The sequence below is a fragment of the Erinaceus europaeus genome, chromosome 3 (genome assembly GCF_950295315.1).
Source record: "Erinaceus europaeus chromosome 3, mEriEur2.1, whole genome shotgun sequence".
NCBI classification, from domain to species: domain Eukaryota; kingdom Metazoa; phylum Chordata; class Mammalia; order Eulipotyphla; family Erinaceidae; genus Erinaceus; species Erinaceus europaeus.
Window position 1 is genome coordinate 184,512,410 of NC_080164.1, and position 16,180 is coordinate 184,528,589.

General features: G+C 60.8%; 1 protein-coding gene across 4 annotated transcripts; it reads left to right on the forward strand.

The window, feature by feature from the left end:
• The first annotated feature begins 1,981 nt into the window (after positions 1-1,981).
• TNIP2 (TNFAIP3 interacting protein 2) lies at positions 1,982-14,909 on the forward strand. Of its 4 annotated transcripts, XR_009549066.1 has the most exons (8): positions 1,982-2,257; positions 6,595-6,882; positions 9,460-9,549; positions 9,727-9,993; positions 10,093-10,212; positions 10,421-10,508; positions 10,679-10,926; positions 11,328-11,458. XR_009549066.1 is itself a non-coding variant. In XM_060188559.1 (6 exons), exons 1-6 carry the CDS (start codon positions 2,033-2,035, stop codon positions 11,568-11,570), a joined length of 1,233 nt encoding a protein of 410 aa, XP_060044542.1. In that variant the 5' UTR covers positions 1,984-2,032; the 3' UTR covers positions 11,571-14,909. The 4 variants fall into 4 exon arrangements, 2 of the variants coding, with proteins under 2 accessions (XP_060044543.1, XP_060044542.1); XR_009549067.1 differs by lacking the exon at positions 10,679-10,926 and having other exon boundaries at positions 11,328-11,460; XM_060188559.1 differs by lacking the exons at positions 10,421-10,508; positions 10,679-10,926 and having other exon boundaries at positions 1,984-2,257; positions 11,328-14,909.
• Positions 14,910-16,180: the final 1,271 nt, after the last annotated feature.

Consider the following 16,180-nt stretch of genomic DNA (forward strand, 5'->3'; position numbering starts at 1 on the left):
TGCCAGCCACATGCGTGCTGCATGTGCTGCGCGTGCTGTATGCTGCGTGTGCTGTGTGTGCTGCGTGTGCTGTGTGTGCTGCGTGCTGCATGTGCTGCGCGTGCTGCGCGCTGCGCGTGCTGTATGCTGCGTGTGCTGTGTGCTGTGTGTGCTGCGTGCTGCGTGCTGCGTGCTGCGTGTGCTGCGCGTACTGTGCGTGCTGCGCGTGCTGTGTGCTGCATGTGCTGCATGTGCTGCATGTGCGCGTGCTGCATGAGCTGTGTGCTGCGTGTGCTGCGTGCTGCATGTGCTGTGTGCTGTGTGTGCTGCGGTTACTTGTGCTGCGAGTGCTGCGCGTGCTGCGCCTGCTCCATGTGCTGCGCGTGCTGCGCGTGCTGCGTGTGCTGCGTGTGCGCGTGTGCTGTGCGTGCGTGTATGTGCGGGGACGCGTGTCCTAGTCCCCCGTGGCTGACCCAGGCTCAGCACCGCGTGCCCAGGTCCAGGGAGAAGGTGTGAGGGGTTGGGCGCCACCCAGGAACTGGGCGTTCTTCCTGGACTGTGGCTCCCAGCGCTGGATCACACTGCCCCCCTGTGGTCATTCCTGGCAGTGCCCACCACCGCCAGGCAGGCCTCCTGCATGTGAGATTCTGCGGCTGACCCTTGTCCGGCTGCCTGCCTGCATGCCTCTCTTTCCTTCTTCTCCCTCCCTCCCTCCCTTCCTTCCTTCCTCCCTCCCTTCCTCCCTCCCTCCCTCCCTCCCTCCCTTCCTCCCTTCCTCCCTCCCTCCCTCCCTTCTTCCTTTCTCTCACTCTTTTTCTCCATTTCCTTTTGCTGCCACCAGGGTTGTCACTAGGGCTCAGTACCTGCATTTCAAATCCACTGCTCCTGGCAGCCATTTCCTCCTTGATTTCCTATTTTTATTGGACAGGACAGAGAGAAAAGGAAAGGGGAGGAGGAGACAGAGAGGGAGAGAGACTGTGGGCCGGGAGGCGGCACGGTGGATGAAGCACTGGACTCTCAAGCGTGAGGTCCTGAGTTCAATTCCTGGCCGCATATGTACCAGAGTGATGCTTAGTTCTCTGTCTTTCTATGTTTCTCACGGGGGAGCAGTGGGGTCACACGGGGGAGCAGTGGGGTCACACGGGGGAGGAGTGGGGACACACGGGGGAGCAGTGGGGTCACGGGGGAGGAGTGGGGACACACGGGGGAGCAGTGGGGTCACACGGGGGAGGAGTGGGGTCACACGGGGGAGGAGTGGGGTCACACGGGGGAGCAGTGGGGGTCACACGGGGGAACAGTGGGGTCACACGGGGGAGCAGTGGGGTCACACGGGGGAGGAGTGGGGTCACACGGGGGAGCAGTGGGGTCACACGGGGGAGCAGTGGGGTCACACGGGGGAGGAGTGGGGGGTCACACGGGGGAGCAGTGGGGTCACACGCGGCCTGGGCCCTTGGCTGTCGGGGTCAGCGCAGGGTCCCCACCTGTCTGGTGCTGGGCGTGGCGTGACCGGCTCGTGGCGGTGGGCGGAGCCATCTGGTGAGGTGGGCGTGGCCCTTCGTGACGACGTTCGTGGCCTGACGCGTGGGTGGGCGTGTCCTTTTTTCGGTGTGGGCGTGACCGCGTGGGTGGGCGGGGCCGGGTGAGTGGGCGTGGCCCCAGAGATTGCGTCTCGGGCGGGGCCTGGAGGGGGCGGGGCCTGTCGGGGGGCGGGGCCCCGGAGGTTGCGTCTCGGGGGCGGGGCCTGTCGGGGGGCGGTGCCTCGGAGGTTGCTTCTCGGGGGCGGGGCCTGTCGGGGGGCGGGGCCTCGGAGCTTGCGTCTCGGGGCGGGGCCTGTCGGGGGCGGGGCCTCGGAGTTTGCGTCTCGGGGGCGGGGCCTGGGAGGTTGCGTCTCGGGGCGGGGCCTGTCGGGGGCGGGGCCTGGGAGGTTGCGTCTCGGGGCGGGGCCTGTCGGGGGCGGGGCCTGGGAGGTTGCGTCGCGGGGGCGGGGCCTGACGCAGCGGCACTTCCGAGCTGCGCGGAAGCGGCGGCGGTGCCCTGCGGCGTGTCGGGCGCCATGTCGGCGGCGCCCGGGCGGCTGTCGCCCGAGGCGGGGCCGCGGCAGCTGGAGGACGAGCTGGCGGCCCGCGACGCCCTGGTGGCGGGTCTGCGCGCTCGCCTGGCCGCGCTCGAGGGGCACGGGGCGCCGGCGCCGTCGCTCGTGGACGCGCTTCTGGAGCAAGTGGCGCGCTCCCGGGAGCAGCTGAGGCGGCGGCAGGGCGGCGAGGCCGAGCTGCGCCGGGTGAGGGCCGGGCGGGGGCTGAGGGGTCCGCGGGGCGTGGGGAGAGGGGTATGTGGTGTGGGGTCCCCGGGCGTGCTGTGAGGGACGGAGGGGTGAGGTGTGTGGGGAGAGGGGCGTGTGGTGTAGGGTGAGGGACATGGGCGCGGGGTGTGGTGAGAGGGGTGTGGGGAGGGGTGAGGAGTGAGGGGCGTGGGGTGAAGTGTGTGGGGAGAGGGGTGTGTGGGGAGGGGCGAGGGGTGTGTGGTTTGGTGAGGGGCATGGGGTGAGGTGTGTGGGGTTGGGGTGTGGTGTAGGGTGAGGGGTGAGGTGTGTGGGGAGGGGTGAGGTGTGTGGGGAGGGGTGAGGTGTGTGGGGAGGGGTGTGGTGAAGGGTGAGGGGTGAGGTTTGTGGGGAGGGGTGAGGTGTGTGGGGAGGGGTGTGGTGTAGGGTGAGGGGTGAGGTGTGTGGGGAGGGGTGAGGTGTGTGGGGAGGGGTGTGGTGTAGGGTGAGGGGTGAGGTGTGTGGGGAGGGGTGAGGTGTGTGGGGAGGGGTGAGGTGTGTGGGGAGGGGTGAGGTGTGTGGGGAGGGGTGAGGTGTGTGGGGAGGGGTGAGGTGTGTGGGGAGGGGTGAGGTGTGTGGGGAGGGGTGAGGTGTGTGGGGAGGGGTGAGGTGTGTGGGGAGGGGTGAGGTGTGTGGGGAGGGGTGAGGGGTGTGGGGAGGGGTGAGGTGTGTGGGGAGGGGTGAGGTGTGTGGGGAGGGGTGAGGTGTGTGGGGAGGGGTGAGGTGTGTGGGGAGGGGTGAGGTGTGTGGGGAGGGGTGAGGTGTGTGGGGAGGGGTGAGGTGTGTGGGGAGGGGTGAGGGGTGTGGGGAGGGGTGAGGTGTGTGGGGAGGGGTGAGGTGTGTGGGGAGGGGTGAGGGGTGTGTGGGGAGGGGTGAGGTGTGTGGGGAGGGGTGAGGTGTGTGGGGAGGGGTGTGGTGTAGGGTGAGGGGTGAGGTGTGTGGGGAGGGGTGAGGTGTGTGGGGAGGGGTGAGGTGTGGGGAGGGGTGTGGTGTAGGATGAGGGGTGAGGTGTGTGGGGAGGGGTGAGGTGTGTGGGGAGGGGTGTGGTGAAGGGTGAGGGGTGAGGTTTGTGGGGAGGGGTGAGGTGTGTGGGGAGGGGTGTGGTGTAGGGTGAGGGGTGAGGTGTGTGGGGAGGGGTGAGGGGTGTGTGGGGAGGGGTGAGGTGTGTGGGGAGGGGTGAGGTGTGTGGGGAGGGGTGTGGTGAAGGGTGAGGGGTGAGGTGTGTGGGGAGGGGTGTGGTGTAGGGTGAGGGGTGAGGTGTGTGGGGAGGGGTGTGGTGTAGGGTGAGGGGTGAGGTGTGTGTGGAGGGGTGAGGTGTGTGTGGAGGGGTGAGGTGTGTGGGGAGGGGTGAGGTGTGTGGGGAGGGGTGTGGTGTAGGGTGAGGGGTGAGGTGTGTGGGGAGGGGTGAGGTGTGTGGGGAGGGGTGAGGTGTGTGGGGAGGGGTGAGGTGTGTGGTGAGGGGTGAGGTGTGTGGGGAGGGGTGAGGTGTGTGGGGAGGGGTGTGGTGTAGGGTGAGGGGTGAGGTGTGTGGGGAGGGGTGAGGTGAAGGGTGAGGGGTGAGGTGTGTGGGGAGGGGTGAGGTGTGTGGGGAGGGGTGTGGTGTAGGGTGAGGGGTGAGGTGTGTGGGGAGGGGTGAGGTGTGTGGGGAGGGGTGAGGTGTGTGTGGGGAGGGGTGAGGTGTGTGGGGAGGGGTGTGTGGTGTAGGGTGAGGGGTGAGGTGTGTGGGGAGGGGTGAGGTGTGTGGGGAGGGGTGTGGTGAAGGGTGAGGGGTGAGGTTTGTGGGGAGGGGTGAGGTGTGTGGGGAGGGGTGTGGTGTAGGGTGAGGGGTGAGGTGTGTGGGGAGGGGTGAGGTGTGTGGGGAGTGGTGAGGTTTGTGGGGAGGGGTGAGGTGTGGGGAGGGGTGTGGTGTAGGGTGAGGGGTGAGGTGTGTGGGGAGGGGTGAGGTTTGTGGGGAGGGGTGAGGTGTGGGGAGGGGTGTGGTGTAGGGTGAGGGGTGAGGTGTGTGGGGAGGGGTGAGGTGTGTGGGGAGGGGTGTGGTGAAGGGTGAGGGGTGAGGTTTGTGGGGAGGGGTGAGGTGTGTGGGGAGGGGTGTGGTGTAGGGTGAGGGGTGAGGTGTGTGGGGAGGGGTGAGGTGTGTGGGGAGGGGTGAGGTGTGTGGGGAGGGGTGTGTGGGGAGGGGTGAGGTGTGTGGGGAGGGGTGAGGTTTGTGGGGAGGGGTGAGGTGTGTGGGGAGGGGTGAGGTGTGTGTGGAGGGGTGAGGGGTGAGGTGTGTGGGGAGGGGTGAGGTGTGTGGGGAGGGGTGAGGTGTGTGGGGAGGGGTGAGGTGTGTGGGGAGGGGTTGAGGTGTGTGGTGAGGGGTGAGGTGTGTGGGGAGGGGTGAGGTGTGTGTGGAGGGGTGAGGTGTGTGGGGAGGGGTGAGGTGTGTGGGGAGGGGTTGAGGTGTGTGGTGAGGGGTGAGGTGTGTGGGGAGGGGTGAGGTGTGTGGGGAGGGGTGAGGTGTGTGGGGAGGGGTGTGGTGTAGGGTAAGGGACATGGGCGAGGGGACTCTGGTCTCGGTCTCTGTGGAGATAGGGGAGGGGAGACACGGCTCCCCCGTGCCTTGCGCGTGCGCCCTGTTGGCCGAGCGCGGGCGGCCCTTCCGCGAAGACTCTCCTTGGTGCGCCTTTTGCCTCTGCGCTGTGGTGGCGTCTTTTGGTGTGAGGTTCCCAAGTGTTTTCGAGGGCCTAGGAGGTGGCACATCTGGCAGAGCGCGCGTTACCTTAACTCGGACTCAGTTCACTGCCTGCAGTGAGGGGCTTCTTGAGCAGTGCTGCGCATGTCTCGCCCTCGCCCGCTCCCTCTCTGCTTCTTTTCGTCTGTGTCGAAAGAAAGGAAAGAAAACTGCAGGGGCTAAAGCTGTGGCGTTATTGTCTGGGCATCGGGCCCCAGTGATAACTGTGGTGGCAGCTGAGTAAATAAAAATTGTGATGACGTCCACCTGCTTTGCTTTACTTTTTCCTTTTGTCACCTGTGTCCCTGCCGCGCCGTGTCCGCGATGTGAAGCCTGCGCCCGCATGATCATCCTACAAGCTCGGCTGCTTGATCTTGCGTGAGGTCAGACCTACAGCCTCTCGCACACAGTCTGCTGCTGCTGCCGTCCTGCCTCCCTGAGCGGACACACAGCGTGTTTTAGGAGCCAAGGATATCAGGGTGGTCGTGGGTCGCACATGCCCCTGGCAGCCTTGTTTGTCTGTTTTGGTTAGAGGAGGAGAAATGTGAAGCTTCCCCGTGGAGTGGCAGGGGCTGCGGCAGACTCCTCACCGGGGACCGCAGAGAAACTTCACCTCACAGTTCTGCAGGCCCAGCGTGGGCAGGGCTCTGGGGAGGATCCTTCTAGCTTCTTTCAGCGCCAGGTGACACCTGCAGCACTTGGTGTTGGCTTACAGACACAATTCCTAGCTCGGCCTCGGCCTCTCCACGACCTTCTCTGTGTCTGTGGTCAGATTCTGTCTTGCAGGACATTCCCTAAGCTCTCTTTCTAGATGAAGTCACATTCCCACATAGCAGGACATGGAAGTATGTTTTGGGGATACCCATTACAGGGGGTTCTGCCATTCCCATCAAGAAATGTCTGGAGGGTCTGCGAGATAGCTTTCTTGACCTGGGTGCAAGCCCGGTCCCCCAAAGCACTGAGGGAAACTTCAGTGCTATGGGGCTGATCAGTGCCTTCCCCCCCCCCCCCCAAGAAAGTCAGCTTGGAGCAGTAAAACCCAGCGATAAGTAAAGAAAAATGCTTGCAGTTGCCACATTCCATAGTTTGATGGTGTAGGATCTAAATTCAAGAACTTGCTCATGAAAAGCGGTTTTGAAAGCAAAGATTCTTACTCTTGCATGTGATGCCTGGGATTGAACTTGAGATCCCAGTGCCCTGTCCACTGTGTCGCCCCTCCTTCGGCCACAGAGAACGTAAGATGAAGTAAGGAAAATAGCAGATTCTGGAGACTCCGGAGTTAATGACTGGTCTAGTGATGGGGTATCCGTGTGGCCTTCCTTGCTTGCTTGCTTGCTTTCTTCTTTTTTGTTTAGTTGGGGGGGATTAATAGTTAACAGCATGTGCAGTTATTGATACACATGTAAAATTTCTCAGTTTTCTGCAAAACACTCTCACCCTAGCCCGGGTCCTCCCCCGCCATTGGGCACCGGGACCTGAAAGGCCCCAGAGTCCTTGACTTTGCTGCAGTTCCATGTGATTTCTGCTTTATGAGTGTTTGCTTTTGGCACTGCTTCCTTGAGCCTGTGCTTTGAAATGTCCCACCCAGGAAATTGAGAGACTTACGGACCAACTGGAAGAGAAGGAGCGGGAGACGCAGCAGCTGATGAGCCAGCCGGCGCTGGCACGCGAGAAGGAGGTCCTTCTGCTTCGGAGGAGTGTGGCTGAGAAGGAGCGCGCCCGGGCTGCCAGCAGCGTCCTGTGCCGCTCCTTGGCCGACGAGACCCATCAGCTACGCAGGACTCTTGCAGCCACTGCCCACATGTGCCAGCATCTGGCCAAGTGTCTGGAAGAGCGACAGCACCCACAGGGAGACACGGGGCATGAGAGCGCCAAGGTGGGCCACGGTGAACTGCGGGGCAGAGCTCCATGGCTGGAGGCATTGCCTTCTGGCCTCAGCTCTGGGGCACATGCAGCCCCTTCTGAGCTCAAGCAAGAGTCAGCTGTCGAGGCACTTTCTTCTAGAATGACACACATGCCAGTGTGATGGGAAGCGGGCCCTCTAGCTGACGCCGACCTACTGGGGAGACTGCAGAGGAGGAGGAGGGCCTGTCCTGGGCGAGGGGCAGTGAGGGGAGCGCTTCAGATGCCCTGTGTGCAGGCCTGAGACCCAAGCTGCTGAGAGGTCTGAGTGCCCGCCTTTGTGAACTTGCGTCTGGGCATAGCAGGATGGCCCGGCTTGGCCTCCTGAGAGCCATGGGAGCCAGCTTCCTGGCTGGTTTTGAGCACGTCTGTGCCACTAGTTTGGCCTGCTGCCTTCGGGAGGCCGCCTTCTAGCTTCACCTGCTCAAGGGGAGACGCTAGGCCTCTCCCACCCTCCCAGGAACTCAGCACTGACCTGTAGCCACTGGGGCCGTGTCACTGTCAGGTGGGCTGGGGGCAGGAGGGGCAGTAGGCTTTCTTTCTTTCCCTTTTTTTTTTGTTTGTTTAAATTTTTGGGGGGTTATCTTTATTTATTGTATAGAGACAGTCAAATTGAGAGGGAGAGGTGACAGGGAGACAGACAGAGAGACACCTACAACACTGCTTCACCACTTGCAAAGCTTTCCTTCCCCCAGCATGTGGGGGCCAGGGGACTCAAACCCAGGTCCTTGCTCACTGTAACATGTGCACTCCACCAGGTGCGCCACAACCCGGTCCCGACAGTAGGGTTTCAACAGCCAGAGTCCCACTGGTCACTGTGGGGGCACCAGACCCAGGAACAAGTACAGAGGATCGGGACGGCTCAAGCTGAGGCCGGGCGAGGTTCTTGGCCCGTCTTTGGCCGCCTCCTCTCCCCTCGCCTTGGCCTGTGTAGGCAGACAGACACACTGAGGGCCCCCTCCCCCCGCCTCCCCAGGCTCCAGGCAGCTCTGAGGACGCAGCCCTTGCTCTCGGCCCTCAGGCCTGCTTCTCCAGCCACTGCACAGCCTTTCCCAGGGACGTCCTGCAGCGCAGGTGTCCCACGGAAAGGGAAGTCCAGAAGGCACAGCCCATTCAGAAACCAAGAGAAAAGAGCCGCAGGGAGGAGGTGGTGACCACATCTGATTCTGAGTCACTGTCCTTCCCTCTGGAGATCTGAAAGTGCCACACATGCTGGTCAGCCTGAGAGGGCCTTGGGGGGGGGGGGCCGGGGGGCTCTTGGCAGACCCTGAGCAGCACCATTTCTCCGCCTGGTTGGGGCTGAGCCACTGGGGACTTCCCAGTGCTGGCTGGGCTGGTGCGTGGTTCCTTTGTCATTCGAGGGGAATTCTCAAAAATGTCACTGGGACCTGGGCCCGGCTGAGGCAGTAAATCACACTGTACCATGTGCAAACACCCAGTTCTAGCCGCAGCTGCCACAGGGCCACAGCGCACAAAGGGAAAGCTTCATGAATAGTGAGTGGTGCTGTGGGCTCTCCTGTTTTTTCCTTAAAAGGGGGGTGGGTGGGTGGAGAGGTCTTCTGGGAGCAGTAGGATCATGCAAATGTCAGGTCCCAATGAAAAGCAATCCTAGTGGTGGGGCTGGACAGTGGTGTAATGGGTCCATGCACAAGGACCTGGGTTCGAACCCCGAATCCCCACCTGTAGGGGGAAAGTTCCACGAGAAGCAAAGCAGGGCTGCAGGTCGGTCTCTCTCCGTTTCCCCTTATCAGTTTCTCTTAGTCTCTATCCAATAAATAAATAAATGAAAGAAGAAAGTGGCAAGAAGTCAGCAGCCTACAACCTGCTACGCTGTCACAGTCACTAAACTGCTAGGGCTCAGATGAGTATTTCAGAAGATATGTATATATATTTTTTATTTTGGATAAAGACAGGAATTGAGAGGGAATGTGGAGACGGAGAGGGAGAGAGAGACCTGCAGCCCTGCTTCATCGCTCGTGAAACTCCCTGGCTGTCAGGTGGGGGCTGGGCCTCGAGCCCAGGTCCTCGTGCACTCAGCCAGGTGCACCGCCACAGGCCCTCAGGTGGATATTTCTCGAGACTTTTAAGTCTGCCCACTGTTTGGGGGTGTGGTGTCTGCATGAACCCCCAGCCCTGTTTGAGGCAGCGGTCAAACCGCCATGCCAGGCTGAGCGTGACCGTAGAGGCTCTGGAGAGAGCTAGAGTACCACTCTCGCTTATGGAACGTTGGGAATCGAACTTGGGACCCGGTGTTTTTGCCTCCATGCTGTGATCGGAGCGTTGCCCATTATTGCTGAGACCCCCGTTACTGCTGAGCTGGCTTCACAGCCACGTCGGCCTGTGTTGCCTGCGTTGGGTGTTTTGTGGGACGGGAAGATTGTGCGCCTGGCCTACACTGCCGGGACCTCGAGTCCTTCCCTGTCTGCTCTGCTGCCGGCCGAGCTGTGGACACAGTGACCGCCTTTGGCCTCAGTCCCCAGGCTCAGCTCCTGCTGCCCCGACGGCCGTTGTTTGGTGACACCATGTCTTCTGTGGCTTCCGTCCTATGCAGCCGGAGGCTACGAGCGGGGACGCGGCGGCCCAGGCCCTTCTCCTGGAGTTGCAAGAGGAGAACCAGCTGTTGAAGCAAAAGCTGGCTCACGTGAGCATCTGCCCTGCCTCCCTTGGGGCCGCCCTGAAGCTCCTCAGGCGAGGACCCCTCCCGCGCCTGGCCCGGCGTCCTTCTCCCCAGCTGACTGCCCTGTGATGAGGGAGCTTGGGTGGCCGCTGCACCTCGCCTCAGCCAACAGGCCGCCCTCTCCCTTGCTCGCCCCCTCAGGTGGAGGATCTCAACGCCAGGTGGCAGCGCTATGACGCCAGCAGGGATGAGTATGTCCGGGGACTCCAGGCCCAGCTGAAGGAGCCGCAGGCCCCCCGGGAGTCTGGGACAGGCTCGCCGCCAGAGCTGATGCAGAAGGAGATCTCTCGGCTCAACCGACAGCTGGAGGAGCAGATGAGCGGTGCCGCACAAGCAAGGCGGGAGCTGGCGGCCGTGAGGAGGGCCCGGGACGTGGCGCTGGAGCGCGCGCAGATGCTGGAGCAGCAGGTGCCCGGCCTGTGAGGCGCAGCCTGTGGCTGGCGGCCACCCCAGGCTGGCGGGTGGGGGGGAAGCTGGGCTGACATCAGCTTCTTTCTGTCCCTTCAGATTCTCGCCTACAAGGATGACTTCACGTCAGAGAGGGCAGATCGGGAGCGAGCTCAGAGCAGGGTCCACGAGCTGGAGGAGAAGGTGGCCTCCTTGCAGCACCAGGCGTCTGCAAGCCAGGTGGCAGGGGATTTCTCCTAAATTTCACTGGGCAGGAAAGAGAGAAGTCGAGAAGGAAGGGGAGGCAGAGACACCTGCAACCCTGCTTCACCACTTGTGAAGCTTCCCCCTGCAGGTGGGGACCAGGGGCTTGAACCCAGGGCCATGTGCGCTTAAACCAGGTGCACCGCCGCCCTGCCCAGGAAGGCCTTTCTCTATTCTTTTTCAGTGCCACTAGTTAACTATTCGGGCTGGGTGCAAGCCAGACAAATCCACAGCTCCTGGTGGCCACTGACCTGACAGAGACAAATTGACGGGTGGGGAGATGGGGACTGACACCTGCGGCCCTGCTTCACCACTCAGGAAGCGGACCCCTGTGGGTGGGGAGCGGGGTCTCAAACCTGGGTCCTTGTGCACTGTAATGTGAGCACTTAACCAGGTGCGCCACCCCGACTCCTGTCATTTCCCCTTTACGAATTCAAGTTAGCCTGAGCTACAGAGACCGTATTTCTCCAGTCCGGGCAGAGCTGCCTGGCCACGGGGCACGCTGGCGCACCCCTCCACTGTGCTCATGGAGATCGGCATGATGGCGCGAGGTGGCTGCTCTCAGGGCCCGTCCTGGGCTTCTTTCACGCTCACCTCATCCTTGCTGTGAGGTGGGGTCTGGCCCCGCCAGTAGGTCCGAGTGCTGAGGGCCCGGTGTGCAGTGACATCCATCTCATCACCTGTGTGGAGGTGACTCTGTGGGCCCAGAGCTGCGCCCAGGGGTCGTCTGCAGAGGCCCAGCTTGAGTCAGACTGAGTTTCTCGTCCGGGACTCTGCCTGTCCTACAGGGACTCGCCAAGCCCGTCAGCACTGTCACGCCTGGGTCTCCAAGAACTGTCCTCAGACCGGATGGCAGTGGTGCCCCCGGGGGTGGCCACATGAGGTGGATGGGGCGCGGCGTGGAGGGGCAGGGCCACATGCGCGGCCCTGCACAAGGGGCCCGTGGCGTCACGGTGGCCAGTCCTCCCACACCCCTGCAGAGCCCACACTTACCCGCACCTCCTCTGGTGGGCTCTGGCTCCAGAGGCAAGGGTACGAGAGTGAGTCCCTGAGGGCCGGCTGGGCCTCTAACCCGCCCTGTCTGTCTCCAGGACTCTCGAGAGCCGGTCTTCAGCCACCGTCTTTCCAGAACGTTCAGGAGCACAGAGACTGACGGTGCGGGCCGAGCAGACGCCGGAGGCCGGAGGGCAGGGCTGGACCCCCCTGCAGGGGAGGGGCGTCTGGGTGCCTCGTGCAGAGGCCAAGGGGACCTCCAGTGCCCTCACTGCCAGCAGTGCTTCGGCGACCAGCAGGGCGAAGAGCTGTTCCGGCACGTGGCCGAGTGTTGCCTGTGAACACGACATCAGCACCCCGGGCCGCTGCCCTGCCGGAGCTGAGGCAGACGACGGGGCCTCGTGGCACATCTGTCTGGAGCTACGGCGCCCGCGGGAGGGAGCAGCCCGGCCCGGGCTGTGGAGGGGGGCCCAGCCTCCCGCTCCCAGCGGGGCTGAGGGACGGGCCGTGGCCGACGTGTGGCCTCACTGGCCACGCTCCACAGTCACCAGCTCTGGACCGCGAGGGCTGCCGGGCCTCCCGACGGGGCCTGCTTCCTGCCTGCAGTGAGGGCCGCGGCGGCAGGTGGACGGGGCGGGGGTCTCAGCAGGTGGGCTGTGCCAAGACCCGGGCGGGCGAGGCTCTGGCGGGCGGGCGGGCGCTCTGCTGTCCAGCTTGCTCAAGTGCTGCCTCCTCCCCCCAGGCGGCAGGAGGACAGTCTGGGGGCTGGGGGGCGGCGGAGGCCCGCGGGGCGGACACAGCAGCTCCTTGGTTGAGCTTGGGGGGGGTGGTGCTCTGAGTTCTCGCCTCTTAGAGCCGGAAAGAAAGACCCCTTCCAGTGAGACCGCGAAGAGTGAAGGCGACACCCCAGGCGACCCACAGCTTAGAACACACTCAGCTTTCTTCAGACGGCGGCAGAACCCAGGCCCGCTGTTGACCACGAGTCCATATACAGCCGGAAATCAGCAAACCCGAGACTTGGAAAATGAAAGCAGATGGAGACTGTTTTTGTTTAGTGTTGATTTATTTGAGGCATTTGAGACAGAAACTGAGAAGGGGGTAGGAAGGATGACGCCTGCTTCAACACTTGTGAAGCTTTCCCACTGCAGGTGGGGAGCAGGGAGGCTTGAACCCGGGTCCTTGTGCACTGTGATGTGTGTGCTTAACCTGTGTGCCCAAGCCTGGTCCCTGAAGATTTTTTTTTGTTTATTAGATAGAAACAGAATTTGAAAGGGGCGGGGTAGACAAAGAGGGAGAGAGACGCACACACCTGAAGCCCTGCTTCACCATTTGTGAAGCTTCCCCCTGCTGGTAGGGACCAGTTTCTTGAGGCCGGGTACTTGTGCACTGTAACGTGAGTGCTTAAGGAGGTGCGCCACCCCCTCCCCCCAAGATTTTATTACAAGATATAACTACTGTGGAAACGCCAGACGGAGCACAAGGACCCAGGTTCAGTCCCCTGCTCCTACCTGTGGAGAACTTCACGAGTGGTGGAGCAGAGCTGCAGGTGTCTCTCCCCGTCTTCCCCCTCTCCATTTCTCTGTCCTATCTGACAACATCGATAACAATGATTAAAAAACACACACACACACACACACAAAAACACAAGGGCAACAAAAGGGAAAAACATGGCCTCCAGGAGCCATCACCTCGGAGGCAAAAACAAGGTGAAGGGGGAGGGAGTGCTGGGCGCGGTGCGTCTGCCTCAGCAGCCAGGCCCCAACAATGGCCCTGGTGGCCATTCAAGCAAACACACCCACGATGGGAAATTCCTCAGGATAAAGAACAGAAACCAGGGAAACGGCGTGGGGCTGGCACGTAAGTTTGAAAATGAGGTCTTGAGGTTTTAAAGAGATCAACGTGAGAGACAGGCAGCAGTGTGGCGCTCAGGGGCCTCCGACACCAGGGTTACGCGGCCTGATGCCCGCACAGTGAACCCACAGCTGGCCACCCACGTTAGGACAGAGAACTGGGGGGGAGGGGCAGAGGAAAAGGGCCGCCTCAGCTGCAGCGCAGCTTCCCCACTGGCAGGGTTTCCCACTGCAGGCGGCTGGGCTGTGGGTGGAGAGGGCGAGGAGTGAAGTCCCAGATCATCGTCCAGGTCCTTGCACTGCTTGTAAGGGAGGCCACTGAGCTGCTGACTCCAGGAAGACAGTGACAAAATTCAGAACAAGCTGGGAGGTAGAATCTTCTTAATCAAAAGACAGTTTAGGGGAGTTGGGTGGTAGCGCAGCGGGTTAAGCGCACGTGGCGCAAACCACAAGGACCATGAGGATCCTGGTTCGAGCCCCCAGCTCCCACCTGCAGGGGAGTCAGTCACTTCACAGGTGGTGAAGCAGGTCTGCAGGTGTCTGTCTTTCTCTCCCCCTCTCTGTCTTCCCCTCCTCTCTCCATTCCTCTCTGTCCTATCCAACAACAATAAAAGGGCAACAAAAAGGAAGTAAATATTTTTTTTAATTGTTTTTAAAAAGACAGTGTAGAATCTGGGATGGTGGAAGCTCACTGCTATAAAAACCAGAGGCCGGGCAGTGGTGCACCACGTGCACACATGTCACCATACGCAAGGACCTGGGTTCAAGCCCCTGGCTCCCCACCTGCAAGGGGGACACTTCACAAGCGGTGAGGCAGGGCTGTAGGTGTCTCTCCCTCTATCTCCCCTTCCAACTCAGTTTCTCTTTCTAGCCAATGAAAATTAAGAATTACTCAAAAAACTACTCAGAATTGGGTCTGGCTGTTCTGCACCCAGCAGAGGACACAGTACCATGTGCACAGGCCTGGGCTAAGTCCCCGGAATCCCCTTCTGCAGGTGGAGTGTCACAAGCACTGACGTGGTCTTGTAGGTTCTCTCCCTCACTATCTCGCCCTTGACTATAAATTTCTCGTCTCTATCCAAAAAAAAAAAGGAATAAAGGGAAAGAGACCCACTTGACAATGTCCGCCATCACATGGGGCCCATCTCACCGGGTCGGAGCACTGCAGGGAGGCTGCGTGGTGCTGTGCCAGGTCCCAGGAGACTGGCTGAGAATGAGGGTCACGCCCAGGCTCCTCACACGTGACGCACTTGAGACACAAGCACGCACAACAGGCCGACAGACGCTGTCCACACTAACTGGGGTGAGAGGCTACTCAGCTGTCCAGTACTCCCGTTTCCCCGTGGCCAGGGCTCGTAGCATGTACGGTCACTGCGGTCACCGTCCCTGACGGCTTTCTTGGGGCTGAGAGGTCGCAGCGGCTCACCTGGGCTGTGTTCAGCAAGCAGGTGGCACAGCCAGCGGGCGAGCTCTCCAGCCCCAAAGTGGACGTGAAAAACATGGAGGGCTCAGTGGTGTGAGTGTCGGGCGTTAAGCCAGCTCCCCCTGCATTGTTGATACTGTGGCCTATCTACATGATCACTGTTTTGCCTGAAAGAGCCCCACCCATCCCATTCTTTGATCATCTTCGAGACCCTCCCCACCTGCAGGGTAACATTAATCCCACCAGTTAAAACCCTCACAACAGTTGCTAAGGAAGTTCCTACCTTCCCAGCCCGCTTTTGCCTTTCTCCACCCCTTTCCAAACCATTTCCATTTCTGACTTGCCACTTCCGGGTCTGTCCTATAAAAGCGCTGTCTCTGTGATCAATAAAGTTTGCATTACCACTCTGCCATGAGTTCAAGACTCTCTCCCGCGTCGCTGAGTGAGCAGCAGCCCAGGCTGGCTCCAGTCGGGTTCTCTCCAACCCAGAGAGCACGTGCCCGGGAGGAGGTACCTCTACGCCAGCCCGGCAGCTTGTGTACAGCTGTCGACAACGCAGGTTCAACATTTCGTCTCACCGTGGCGGGTGCCTGCGAGACAGCTGGGGTCCTCCACCACCCATCATGCACTAGAACCTCAAAGCCCCCTCCCCTGTCCTCACTCCCAGAGTCCTTTGCTTTGGTGTGCGACACCAAACCCAGTCCTGTTCTGCTCTGTTTCCCTTTCGGTTGCCGTTTCTCAGCTTCTGTCCCTGAGTGAGGTCATCCCATCTCCATCCTTCTCTTTCTGGCTGATCTCACTTCACATGATTCCTTCAAGCTCCATCCAAGAGGAGGTGAAGAAGGTGAACTCATCCTTCTTCACAGCTGGGTAGTATTCCATTGTGTGTACAGACCATAGTTTTCTCAGCCACTCAGCTGTAGTTAGGACTCACCAAACTCAGAAAACAAAAATTTAAAAAAGACCCCATCCAAAAGTAGGTGAGGACATTTTTAAGACCCAAACTACTACCAAAACTAAGAACTGTATTGATAAAGGGTAAACTGTGAGTGCTCTCACCTCCAATTCTATCCACTTTGTCCCAAAGGGCACAACCTCATCTTCTGGACTCCATAGTGTCCCATAGAGTACCTATCCCATAATTCCTTTAGCCAATCACCTGTTGATGGGCATAGAGGTGGTTTTTTGTTTGTTTTCTTTGCCTCCAGGGTCTTGCCTGCACCATGAATCCACTGCTCCTGGAGGCTATTTTTTCCCTTTTGTTGCCCTTGTTTATCGTTGTTGTTATTATTGTTGTTACCATTGCTGTTATTGTTGGATAGGACAGAGAAATGAAGAGAGGAGGAGAGACAGGGAGAGGAAGACAGATACCTGGGAGTCGGGAGGTAGCGCAGCGGGTTAAACGCACGTGGCGCAAGGACCGGCGTCAGGATCCCGGTTCGAGCCCCCGGCTCCCCACCTGCAGGGGAGTCGCTTCCCAGGCGGTGCAGCAGGTCTGCAGGTGTCTGTCTGTCTCTCCCCCTCTGTCTTCCCCTCCTCTCTCCATTTCTCTCTGTCCTATCCAACAACGACGACATCAGTAACAACAACAATAAAACAACAAGGGCAACAAAGTGGGGAAAAGGCCTCCGGGAGCCGTGGATTCGTAGTGCTGGCACCGAGCCCCAGCCATGACCCT